Source organism: Mastigoproctus giganteus, chromosome 11 (genome assembly GCF_048544385.1).
Source record: "Mastigoproctus giganteus isolate SK-2022 chromosome 11, ASM4854438v1, whole genome shotgun sequence".
Classification (NCBI taxonomy): domain Eukaryota; kingdom Metazoa; phylum Arthropoda; class Arachnida; order Uropygi; family Thelyphonidae; genus Mastigoproctus; species Mastigoproctus giganteus.
Genome location: NC_143585.1, coordinates 37,571,574 through 37,585,700, shown reverse-complemented (window position 1 = coordinate 37,585,700; position 14,127 = coordinate 37,571,574). Strand labels below are relative to the sequence as shown.

Here is a 14,127-nt window from a genome sequence, read left to right as displayed (position 1 = left end):
ACAGCGACTGTAATTAGCAAAAACAGGAGGAATATTATCCAAAGCTATAAAAGTAAAGATATATTAAGCACAAATTTACCCTTTGTTACCTTACCAATTAAAAAGATTAAGTGATACATGAAAATCAGAAGAATATACATGATAATCGGAATAAGAGGATAGGAGGGAGCATATGTTGAGAGCCGTCGATCAATTCGGCCCTGGAAAGACTGTGCACGGCTCAAGGGGTAAAATTTTTTTCAGCCTGGTCTGTACTTGTTAACAGGAGAGACTACTTCTACAGGGATGGGATACACTTAAATAGAAAGGGTGCAAGAATGTTTGCTGATGCTATCGAGGCAGTGTTAGGTGGGTTGGAAAACTGCTAGATTGGGGGGATACAAGGACTAATAGATTAACAGTAGCCACTGGCAGAGGTGAAAGTGATTCTTGCACTGTTTCTATTGGAATGAGCAGCAGCCTGGAAAACAAAATGCAAGATATTTCAGAGACTGCTGGGAGTCATTGTGGTACAAGTAAACACATGGGTTGTGTTAGGGTAGCTAAGAATAGGAACAGGTGCATGTATACTTGCATGTACACAAATTCTAGGAGTTTGGTAAATAAATTTGATGAATTTGAGGTATTGCTCAAAACATCAAAGGCAGATATTGTTGGGATATCAGAGACGTGGTGTCACACAGATATAAGGAATGCAGAACTGAAATTTGGGGAGTACAATGTGTACAGAAACGATAGACAGGATAGGAAGGGAGGAGGGGTTATGCTATTAGTTAAGAAACACACAAAATCCAAGGAAGTGAAGCCAGTCGACATCGCTGGACACTGCAGTGTTGAGTCAGTTTGGTGTGACATAAGCATTGAGAGATCAAAATTGAGAGTAGGAGTGTGCTATAGGCCTAATGACTCTGATGAGTATAATAAACAACTGTACAGGGAAATAGAGTGGGCCAGTAAATCAGCGAGATGTATAATGGGGGATTTTAATTTCTCAGATATTGACTGGAATTTGTGGGTTGGTCACTCACACACTAGCAAGGCTTTCGTGGATTTATTGGATGATTGTTTTCTACATCAGCATGTTCATGAGGCAACTAGAGGGAGTAATACTCTTGATTTGATTATCAATAGTGATTCTTCATGCATTAAGAATCTGCAGGTAAATGAACCACTAGGTGGCAGTGATCACAGTGTGCTGAAGTGGGATTTACTCAAAGAGGTAACTACCATTAGGGGTAAAGGGAAGGGTTATTGCTTTCGTAAAGGCGACTACGATGGACTGAGACACTATTTAAATTCTATACAGTGGGACCAACTGACGATGTGACCAACAGCAAATTCAAAATGGGAAGCATTCAAAGAACTTATCTTGGAAGTTACTAGGCTTTACATACCAACTAAGAAATATTGTTCAAGGTTTAGACCTAAGTGGATGTCAGATGAACTAATGAGACATATGGCAGAGAAGAAAAATGTATGGGATACATACAAATTAACACGTGACACAGAAGCCTATGATAGATACAAGTTGATCTGTAACCAAGTTACAAAGGAGGTTAGGCAGGCGAAGGCAGATTACGAGAAATCTTTGGCAAGAGATGCAAAGAAAAACAGCAAAGAGTTCTTTACTTATGTAAACTCTAGAAGGAAGGGGATGAATCAGATTGGTCCACTTGATATCGATGGTTCAACTGTTGATGATCCTGCTCAGATAGCTAACAAACTAAATGAATATTTTGCATCGATATTCACATATGAGGAGTTATTCAGCGAGGGGAATGACAGAGGTGTATTCAACTCTGGCAGTAGGCTAGAGAATCTTGTAATAACTGAGAGTAAAGTGGAGGAGAAATTGTTGAAGATAAATACAAGAAAGGCACCCGGGGTGGATGGGATCTATCCAGTTATATTAAAGGAGGCAGCAAAGGAAGTAAGCAAACCCTTAGCCATAATTATGAGAGCTTCCTTGGACTCAGGGGAAGTACTCAGGGACCAGAGATGTGCAAATGTGACCCCAATTCACAAAGGAGGATCAAAGGGCGACAAAAGTAATTATAGACCTGTTAGTTTAACTTCTGTTGCTGGAAAATTAATGGAGGCACTGGTTAAAGAAGCACTGCAGGATCATCTAGACAAGACTTCAGTTATAGCTCAGACACAGCATGGTTTTGTTAAGGGGAAGTCTTGCCTGACCAATTTGATTGGATACTATGATGTAGTCACAAAAGAACTGGATGCAGGGAATAACTTTGATATTATATACTTGGATCTTAGAAAGGCTTTTGATACTGTTGCACATGGAAGACTGCTGCACAAATTGGAGCAGTGTGGCATTGGAGGCAAATTGCTGCTATGGATAAAGGGGTGGTTGAGGGGGAGAAGACAAAGAGTGGTAATCAATGGACACTGCTCATCGTGGACTAATGTTATTAGTGGAGTCCCTCAGGGTTCAGTATTGGGTCCATTATTGTTTTCTGTATTTATAAATGATATTGATGATGGTATATCCAGCTTAATGTCCAAGTTTGCAGACGATACGAAGGTTGGCAGGGTTGTCAAGGACACTACTGACACTATGCTACTGCAACAGGATCTGGAAAGGTTGAGCAGATGGGCTGAGAAGTGGCAAATGAAGTTTAACATTGACAAATGTAAAGTACTACATATGGGAAACAGCAACCCCAGAGCAACGTATCAACTCTGTGGTAGAGAATGAAATTTCTCTACACTGACATTTCATTCTCTACACTGACAGTGGTAGAGAATGAAAGGGACCTGGGGGTGGTTGTTCAGGCAGATATGAAGTTCTCTGAGCAGTGCAGACAGGCTGCAAGAGTAGCTCATGGTGTATTGTCGATGATATATAGGAATTTTTCTAGCAGGGATAAGGAGGGGTTATTCCCTTGTATAAGGCAATGGTCAGGCCACACCTAGAATACTGTATACAGGTCTGGAGGCCTCATTTCAAGAAGGATGTAGAGATGCTGGAACGAGTACAGAGAAGGTCAACAAGATTAGTTAATGGAACAAAGGGGTGCTCTTACGAAGAAAGGCTTAAGTTTTGCAAATTAGTGTCTGGGGACTAGGCACCAGCGAGGTGATCTGATAGAGGTGTATAAAGCCTTGAATGGTTTGAGCATGCTCAATGCTGATGGGATTCTTCCTCTTGCTCAGAATAATCACCTGAGAGGGCATAAATTCAAATTGAGAAAAGACAGATGTAGGATAGACGTGAGGAAATTTGCCTTTAGCCAGCGGGTGGTTGGTTGGTGGAATAGACTTCCATCCCTTGTCGTGGAAGTTGATAGCCTAAATAAGTTTAAGGCTCAGCTGGACAGGTATTTCGAACAAACAGAGCGGTGAAGTGAAAGTGGTTATTTTTTATTTATTTATTTATTATTATTATTTTTTTTTTTTTTTTTGGCTGATGCTGCATAAGCTTGCTTTCTTGCATCAAATGCCTCTACTAATGCTAATGCTAATAATTAATACATACTGTAATATGTACATATTAAATAGTTGACATTTTTGTTCACTGACATTTGTGGGTGGGGATTAAAATTTAAAACAGTAAAATGATAAGCAATCAATGACAAAGAACATGGCACACACAAATTACAAGTAACACGATAGGCACAAGTGAGAACGGAGTAACAATTTTACAAAGCTTTAAAAATAGGAATGAAGAGAAGATTCTGAAAATTAATTTTTTTATATGATTGAAGATTCCATGGAAGTGTAAACACATTTCACCACAATAACCCACAGAATTCCATCTGTTGGCATTATCGCAAATTCAATAAGATTGAGTTTACTATTCATTTACGATAGATTGCACTAACAGAAAAGCCCAATAAACAGGTGACTGCTAATTGTTTTATGGTTGTGACCTCCACAAATCCGACCCTACCAAGTGGTTTGGTCGGAGAAAATCGTAGGGTAATCTCCAGTGCTGTGGTCTCCTGCCCCGATTAAATGGCATGTTGTCCCAATTAAACGAAGTAAACCCTGGCTATTTTCTCGATTGGGTTCTGTTTTTTAAGATTTGCCCCGATTAACTGGTGGCCCAATAACCGGAATCCACTGTACTTTGATTTCAGGAAAGCTTTTAATACCATTGCACATAGACGGCTGCTGTACAAATTGGATCAGTATGGCATTAAGGGAAAGCTGCTGTTATGGATAAAAGTATGGTTGAGTGGGAGAAGACTGAGAATAGTAATCGATGGCCACTGCTCATTGTGGCCTAATTTTATTAGTGGAGTCCCCCAGAGTTCGGTGTTGAGACCATTGTTTTCTATATTTATCAATCATATTGATGAAGATATATTAGGCTTAATGTCCAAGTTTTCAGACGATATGAAGGTTGGTAGGGTTGTTAATGACAGTAAGGATAGTACACTACTGCAACAAGATATAGAAAAGTTGAGCAGATGAGCTGAGAAGTGGCAACTGAAGTTTACCCTTAACAAATGCAAAGTACTGCATATGGGTAGCAGTAACCCCAAGTGTGGTATCAACTATGTGGTACTACACTCAGGATGGTAGAGAATGAAAAAGACGTGGGGGTAATTGTGCAGTCAGATACGAAGTTTTCTGAGCAGTGCAGATAGGCTGCAAGAATAGCTCATGGGGTCTTGTCAATGACATATAGGAATTTTGCTAGCAGGGATAGGGTGATTATCCTCTTGTATAAGCCAATGGTCAGGCCAAACCTTGATTACTGCATACAGGAGGCCTCATTTTAGGAAAGTTGTTGAGCTACTAGAATGAGTACAGAGAAGGGCAACAAGATTAGAGAGTGGAACAAAGGGTTGCTGTTACCAAGGCAGACTTAAGTCTGAAAATTACAGTGTCTAGAGACTCATCATCATCATCATCAGCCATTTTCAATCCACTGCAGGATGAAGGCCTCTCCAGCAACTTTCCAGTTCCTTCTGTTTTGAGCACTGGCCATCCATTTACTACTCAAAAACTCATGAATTTCATCTATCCATCTCCGCCTTTGTCTTCCAGGTTTTCTTCTAGCTCCTCTTGGGTATCATTCTGTTATTTTCTTAGTCCATCTGTCATCATGTCTTCAAGCTATGTGTCCTGCCCAAGACCATTTTAGTTCTTTAGTTTTGATAACAATGTCCTTTACTTGAGTTTGCTGCCTAATCCATGTGTTTCTCTTCTTATCTAACAGTCTGATTCCCAATATAATTCGTTCCATTCTTCGCTGTGTAGTTCTTAGCTTCTCTTCCATTCTTTTGGTGAGTGCCCAAGTTTCACTTCCATAAGTCATGGTGGGGAGTATACATTGATTCATTATTTTACGTTTCAGACAAACTGGGATATTGCTCTTCAGTGTGTGACTATATTTCCTGAATGCTATCCATCCAAAATTTATTCTTCTCTTGACTTCCAGCCATTTATCATTATTACAGCTAATAACTTGTCCCAGATAAGTATATGACTCCACCTTTTCAATTACTGCTCCTTCAATCATTATTTCCCTTTCCGTGGCATACTTGTTCATCATTACTTTTGTTTTAGCCATATTCATCTTTAGTCCAAAATCCTTACTAACTGTGCATAACTGATTAAGATTTTCCTCTAATTCTTTGGGATCGTGGCTTATGACCACAATGTCATCTGCAAATCGTAAATGGTTTAGGTACTCTCCATTCACATTGACTCCTTTCTGCGACCAGTCTAATCTTCTGAAGGCTTCCTCAAGGGCAGCAGTAAACAGCTTCGGAGATATTGTGTCTCCTTGTCGAACTCCTTTCTCGATTTTAAATTTGCTACTGTCTTTGTCTAGTCTAATAAAGGATGTAGCACTCTCATATATTTTCTTCAAAATCATAATATATGGAGTATCTATGCCTTGTCTTTCCAGTGCCCGAAACATTGCCTTATGCTGTATGGAGTCAAATGCCTTTTCATAATCCACAAATGCCAGGCATAATGGTGTTTTATATTCATTTGCTTTCTCCATTAGCTGTGATATTACGTGAAGGTGATCCATAGTTGAGAATCCTGTCCTAAAGCCAGCTTGCTCTTTCGGTTGATTCTCATCAAGTATTCTTTCTAATCTGTTAGTAATGACCCTTGTGAACAACTTGTAGATATGGGATAACAAGCTAATTGGTCTATAATTTCCAATTTCTGATTTATCTCCTTTCTTATGCAGCAAAACTATGATTGCATTATTCCACTGCTTAGGCATCACACCTTTTCTAATGCACTTTGTGAAGAGCCTTGCCAGTTTTTGTGTTATGTCTCTTCCTCCCAATTTTAACAACTCTACAGTAACTTCATCTTACCCCGGGGCTTTCCGATTCTTCATTTTCTTCAATGCATGTTCTACCTCATCAGGAAGAATATCGGGTATGTCGTATGTGTTGCTACTTTGCAATCCATCTTCCCCACTGCTGGTATCATTCCCTCGCTCCTTGTATAATTCTCTATAGTAGTCTTCTGCTATTTGAATTATGCCTTCTCTGCTGTTTATAAGTACACCATTGCTATTCTTCAGTTTCAGTATAATTTGTCTTTCTGTATTACTGCTCATGGCTGCTGATTTAAATTCTTTGTTTTCCCTTAATGCTTGTTCTACTTTTCTTGTGTTAAATCTTCTTATGTCCTCTCTGAGTCTCTTTCTAATGGCTTGGCATAACTCAGTATACTCAATTTTCTCTCTGGCAGTGTTTTTCTTGCTCTTCATTTGTCGTCTTTGGTTCATCATGACAAGTGTTTCTTGACTAATTTTTTCTTCTTTGGATTTCTGTTTCCCTATAGGTTTCTTGGGCTTTATCACTTTCAGAAAGTTGTAATATTCCTCGTCGATATCTTGGTCCTGAGCAGTCTGCAGAAGCTCAAACTTGTTCTTAAGTTCCAGTACATACTGCTTTTTCTCCTCCTCTGTTATTTCAAAGACCTTTGTATTATTTACTCGAGTCAGTTTTTTCCTTTCCTTTCCTACATCTATATCAAGTGTACATCTTACCATTCTGTGATCACTTCCAACATTTACCTTATTCAGGACGGTAACATCATTCACAATATATCTTCTGTTAGTGAGGATGAAGTCGATTTCATTAGTTGTTAATCCATTTGGACTCTTCCATGTCCACTTTCTGTTCACCCTTTTCTTGAAAAAAGTGTTCATTACTGACATTCCTTGAGATTCTGCAAATTCCACAAGTCTTTCACCTCTTTTATTTCTTTCACCAATTCCAAAATTTCCTTTAGTTCCTCTTTCTGCGCTGTTTTGCCTTTTTCCAACCTTAGCATTGAAGTCCCCCATAATAATAGTGTAGTGGGTTTTCTGCTCATCTAGAAGACTCTCAATTTCAGTGTACATGTCTTCAACCTCTTCATCATCGTGGCTCGATGTTGGTGCATAAATCATTACAATCTTTAGCTTGTACCTTTTAGAAATCTTGACACCCTTGGTGATGTACTTTTGAATTCCAAAATGTTGTTTTTAAAATCTTTATGGACCAGAAACCCAACTCCACCTTCACTCCTTTCACTGTTTCCATTGGTGTACAGCAGATTTCCACTTGATAAACTTATAAGTGATTCATTTCTTCTTGTTGTTTCAGCCAAACCGATGATATTCCAATTCACATTTTCTAATTCCTTTTCCAGCTCTAATATCCTGTCTTCACCGATGAGTGATCGTACGTTATAACAGGCCAAGTTCAATTTCCGTGCATGGCAGCCTGGTCGTACCCAGAGATTCTTAGCACCCTCTGCTTCCACTCTGATCCTCTCGCTGCCGTAAGGGGGAGAGTGAAAGCTGCTGGGGACTGAGGGCCATTTGTATTGTTGTGTTCTCATTGCTGGAGGGTTTGGTCTTTTCCTCTTCACGCTGACCAGGCGTCTTGAAGAGAACCACTCTGCACGTTCGTTGCCACCTAGGTGACGTAACAGGGCTTACCATCGAGAAGGTGTGCATGAGTGGATTTTAGGGAGGCAGGCCAACCGGACTTCTCCTAAATCTTCTATAATAGAGAGATATTGGATCCATCAGTGTTTTAGGCTGAGTGTCTGATAACACACAGGATACCTGTTCCCCTCTAAGCCCCTCTAGAGACTAAGCACCTGCAAGGTGATCTGACTAAGGTGTATAAGGCGTTGAATGGTTTAAGCAAGCTCAGTGCTGATGGGATTCTTCCTCTTGCTCAGATTACACACTTGAGGAGGCATAAATTCAAACTGAGGAAAGACTGTTGTAGATGTGTGGAAATTTGCCTTAACCAGTGGTTGGTTGATTGCTGGAACAAACTTCCATCTATCGTTGTAGAAGTTGACAGCTTAAATAAATTCAAGGCTGAACTAGACAAACTTTTGGAGTGAAATGGGGAAAGTTGTTTTTTTTTTTTTTTTTTTTTTTTTGGCTGATGCTATATATGCTTGCTTTCTTGCATCATATGCCTCTACTAATGCTAACTTGTATGGTAAAATGAGAAACAGAGCAATCATATGAGGAAAGACAATAAAAAGATATATGATATACAAAAGTCTTCAGAATGCTGCCCATTGGAAGCTGTGGGTATGAGCCCATATGCTGTTACAATATGCACACTGCAGTGTGAACTGTGATTAATATAGTTCATATGTGGTCACAATATTTTTTTAAGACAAGGTGATAATCACGTTTTTTCCTGTTGGCATAGTTCCTACTGCTACCAGGCCAGAACCAGATGAGCTATCCTAGCAGTACTGCTGAGAGAACATCATGTCAGATGTCTACTTCATTCTCAACTACTTTGAGTATGGTACTATCCAAATGGACTACTTTGAGTATGGTATGCTTTCCATTGATTAAAAATTTAATCAATGAATAGAATACTATAAAAATAAGCATTCAAAATAGAATTTTTTTCAAAACAGGTGGGATGTTTCTCTTTAATCAACTCCAATATTTATGTAAATTGAAAAACGCAGTAAATAATTCCTAAATGAGAAAATACAAATTCCACACAAACCTGAAGATAACGCATATGAATTATCTTCGGGTTTAAACAGTTCACTTTCAAAAATAATGCCCCTGCATTATCTTTGAATCTAATTTCGTGGTATGCTAATAATATAAGACAAAATAAAAAAAAAAGTTTTTTTAAACACTATTACAATGCAACAGGATGAATCTGTCTATCGTCGTGTTTTCAGATACAGTATTCTAATTGAGGCTAAGGTACATTTTAAGAAAATTTCCCATTCGTCATATTTTAATTTGCTTTTATGTTTACCAAAACGCAACGGTTCGTGACTAACAGAGACGACTGGAAATGTTTTTCTTACGTGTAATGCATATGACAACATGGCGGATATGTAAACAAATACTCGAGTTTCAGTTTTTAATAAACATGCTTGTATTCTGTTTTCTTTTGATCCATTAATAAACGAAATACAAGGCAGTGAACAACACACTACAGTAACAAGGTGCTTACTTGGTAGTGTGAGTTGTGTGACTATCCTCAGCAGAGCTAGATGGGTGTATCATTTTTAAGGCTTCGAAAGCTTTTATTAATTTTTCCATTGTAGCCATGATTCGAAGTGACACCTCGGCACACTAATCACCACCACGAAAACAAAGACTAACTTAAGAAATTACTCATCCGAAGGACAAAGAGCCAAAAAAATAATAATAATACCCACAACCCTGCACGAAGTTACCATCAGTCCATTTTAAACATTACAGTAACATTTGCTATGGTTGCTCTGCAACGACCTCTCACAATTATCTGCAGGAAAAGAGAAACTGAGCCAACTTCATAATATACTTGAGCCTATTCGCGTACAACGTCAGTAAACTGCAGACTTTTCGTTTATAACAATGGTTTAATTGCTCTCTGCCTTCATGCATTTTTGACAAAACCAAACCTAACTATTATATTTAGGCCACCCGAATAATTAAATTCATCTGCCGTCTGTGCCTTATGTCTGTTAATTGTGTGTGTGTTCTATGGTCGATTTGTCTGTTTGCTGGACGAAAAATCCCAGTTTCTGGGGGGTAAAAAACCTTACTATCTACGCCTGAGACCGACTAATTCAGCCACGGAGTGAAAAAAGCCCATTAAAATATGCATTTTTGACAGTGGGGTTATCGTCACTAGCGTGGACCGTGATATCATGTAATTTAGTTATTTTTTAACTGTCTTTTTTTTTTTTTTTAATCTTTTGAGCCATCCTGAACTAATGGGTGTGGTGTAGCAGCACCAAGGTGATATACCACTGATTTTTAAGTAGAAAACCTGAATATTGTATGGTATTCTTTAAGACAACGTATAGTTGTATAATTAATAATGAATTCGGAGGGGGCTTTTGCTTGCCAACGGAATGAGATATTTTGCACTTTTGCTATAAACACAGTCTTAAAGACAATAAGGAAATACGACATTAAAAATGAAAAGAAATTCATAAAATGTATACATTTGATTGCATGAGGCTCTATGGAAGTGCAAGGCCTCACCAGTTGCACGTGCCTAAGGCCAGCTCTGATCATGGAAGCCTCATACTTGAGGCTTCCATTATTCTTGATCCTATCAAACTGTCCTGACTATTCCTATATAGTAACAAAATCTCCCGATATATGAAGACCATGTCCTTTCGACCTTGACAAAAAGATTCATTCCAAAATCTGGATATTGCTTTCACAGTTTGTGAATTTCTGATTTTTTCTAAGAGAGTTATGGACAGGAAATTCCAGAGTAGTCTGTCTATTAATTGTTTCAGGAAATTTGAAATAATAAGAACCTAAAACTTCATGGAATATAATCTACCTTTAATTTCTTAAAGAATTACAGATTATTTTCATAAGGTTTCGTAGTACTTCCTGCACCACTTCTTCAGGAAACTCCTGAAATACGATATCATCAGCCTCACATACCTCAGAGACCAATTTCCAGTTCTTGATATAACTGCGCAAGATGCCGCTAAAAGAATACTTAAGACATGTGAGTCTGATGGTATGGTATCGTAAGGATACCATAACAGCAGTTTGCTCCCTCCTGGTTGTTGTTATTGTTGCTGAAGGCTTTTGGGAGCATCAGCGACTATGGCTATATTGCTCCATGGTATTGCGTGTGTTCTGTGGTCAATTTTCTGTTTTTCTGGACGAAAAACCGAGTTTCCGGGAGAAAAACAATGGTACCCTCGTCTGGCACCGACTAACTCAACTATATTGTGAAAAATTTCCGTAAAATTTCTCACTTCATCCAGGTATATTTTTTGTAAATTGAATAGAACTCGGGTCTTTTCCACTCAATGGGGGAGAGGACGTCGATTCTACCAACTGTGTTACCCATGAGGTCACACTTATTGTGGGTGGCACAGTAGGTAGAATCGCCGGTATGTTCTCTGGTATTTCCCTGTTTTGCTGAATGAAACCCGAAATTTCTGGAGGGGAGTGAGGTGGATTTGCTCTCCACACCTCAGACAGTAACTCAGCCCGTTATTGAAAGCAATTTATATAAGTTCCTCGCGTCATGGAGACGAGTCAAACCCGAGCCTTTTCACTCAGTGTGGTAAGGCGGTAATTATAACCACTGTACTATCTATGAGGTAGGAGTTGAAGAATCTGGGATTTGGTAGTCGTGTGCCTATACGAAAGCTATTTATTTCTGTAAATATCGAAAGATCCTTGCTTACTAATCTCACTGAACAAATAAAGGTCGACGTTGAAAAATAGCGCGAATTAGTGTTAATTTTGAAATAGTCTGCAATCCTGTTCAGACGCAATAGGGGTTTGTATATGATGAGAGCCTTGTCATTCACTTAGGCCCTGGAGAGATTATGCAACGCTCATGGGATAGAATTTTTCTCAACGTGGTCTGTGCTCGTTCACAGGAGAGGCTGTTGCTACAGGATGGGATACAATTCAATAAAAAGAGTGCAAGAATATTTACCGATGTTATCGAGGCAGTGGTAAGTGGGTAAAAAATTGCTAGCTTGGGGAGGGGAATCACAGACTAATACATTAACAGAAGCCACAGACAGACGTGAAAGTGATTCTTGCACTGATTCTATTACAATGAGCAGAGACTGGAAAGCAAGGTGCTCGAGATTAAAAGACTGCTGGGACAAGTGCCAGAAGTGTAGTAAATAAATTTAATGAATTTGTGGTGCTGATCAAGACATCAAAGGTATTGTTAGGACATCAGAGACAAGGTGTCACACAAATATAAGGAATGCAGAGTTGGAATTTGGGGAGTACAATGTGCACAGAAAGGATACACAGGACAGGAACGTAGAAGTGGTTATGCTGTTAGTTAAGAAACACATAAAATCTAAGTAAATGCATCCAGTTGACATACGTGGACAGTACAACGCTGAGTCAGTTTGGTGTGACATAAAAACTGGGAAAACAAAAATGACAGTAGGAGTTTGTTATAGGCCTATTCACTCTGATGAGCACAATGAACAACTGTACAGAGAAGCAGAGTGGGCCAATAAATCAGATTGTCATAATGAGTGATTTTGCTTCCCAGATATTGAATAGATTTATTGGATTATTGTTTCCTACAGCAGCATGAGGCAACCAGAGGGAAAAATACTGTTGATCTGATTACCAGCAGTGATATAGTTGCATTGAGAATTTCCAGATAAAGGAACAACTAGGTGGCAGTGATCACAATGTACTGATCTAGGAATTACTCAAAGATGTAACTAGCATCAGGGCTAAAGGGAAGGGTTTCTGCTTTCATAGAAGCGACTACAGTTGTGTCAGACAGTTTTTAAATTCTATACAGTGGGACCAACTGATGATGTTACCAACAGCAAATTCTATATGAGAAGGAGTCAAGGAATTAATCTTGGAAACTACTAGACTTTTCAAACCAACTATAAATTACTCTTCAATGTTTAGGCCTAAATGGATGTCAGATGAACTAATGAGACTAGGGAAGAAAAATGCATGGGATGCATATAAATTATCAGAAGGCACAGATGCCTATGGTAGATATAAGTTAGCTGTAATCACGTCACAAAGGAGGTTAGGCAAACAAAAAAGTATGAAATCCTAGAAAGAAGGGGATAAATCAGATTGATCCACTTGACATGGGTGGTGCGACTGTTGATGATTCTGCTGAGGTGGCTACCAAAATGAATGAGAATTTTGCATCTATATTCACATATGAGGATTTCTGTAGGGAAGTGGAAGCCAGAATTTTATCAAACTCTGGCAGGAACCTAAATGATTTTGTAATAACTGAGAGCAAAAATGGAGGAGAAATCGTTAAAGTTAAACATAAGAAAAGCTTATGTTTAATGAGCTTATATTAAATGAGGCAGCAAAGGAAGTAAGCAAACCGTCAGCAATGATTATGAGAGCATCCTTGGACTCAGGCGAGGTCCCCATGGACTGGAGATATGGAAATATATCCGCAATTCACAAAGGTGACACGAACAATGACAGTCCTGTTAGTTTAACTTCTGTTCCAGGAAAAATAATGGAGTGGCTGGTTAAAGAAGCACTGCAGGATCATCTAGACAAGACTGCAGTAATAATTCAGCCGTAACGTTAAAATCCATACACCACTCCGTGCATGAGGAAACAGGTCCTATGTATGCAACACGTCACAGAACCTTCAATAAATATGCACACTGCGCTTCGAACAGACAATTGTAAAGGTGGACATGCAAGATGACACGTTCAACAGAATTAACAGATTTCCAAGGGTTCTGTACGAGAATCGCAGTCACTTTTGGGGATCCCTAGGTCAACGGTTAGTGAAGTCATATGCAAATGGAGAGGAGTGGGACTGAATCTGCCAAAAAACGGCCTGGTAAACCCCGAAAACAAACAGAATTCTGCGAATGACTGTGCGACAAATCGTAATATGCCATTGTCTCAAGGCAAACAAATCCTCTGTGTGAGTACTGGGACTAATGTCAGCACTAGTACAATATGAAGGACACTCCATGATATGAGTTACAATGGTTGTGCAGCCGTTCACAAGCCATTGGTCACTTCAACAAATGCTAGACGCCTATTAACATGGTGTAAGGAGCGCGTATCGTAGACTGTAGAGCAGTGGAAAATAGTCCTATGGACAAACGAGTGGAGGTTCGCACTCCACCAGTCCGATGGCCGGTAGAGTATTCCTGGGTCTGGCGAATGCCAAGGAG

At 39.2% G+C, this 14,127-nt stretch overlaps 1 protein-coding gene across 1 annotated transcript in view; it reads right to left on the bottom strand.

Annotated features, from left to right (window-relative positions):
* htt (huntingtin) overlaps positions 1-9,676 on the bottom strand; it is a 688,215-nt gene extending 678,539 nt beyond the window's left edge. Inside the window, exon 1 of the mRNA XM_090385445.1 lies at positions 9,450-9,676. Coding sequence (XP_090241571.1) covers positions 9,450-9,547 — 98 coding nt within the window. The 5' untranslated portion in view covers positions 9,548-9,676. The remainder of the gene's footprint in view (positions 1-9,449) is intronic.
* Positions 9,677-14,127: the final 4,451 nt, after the last annotated feature.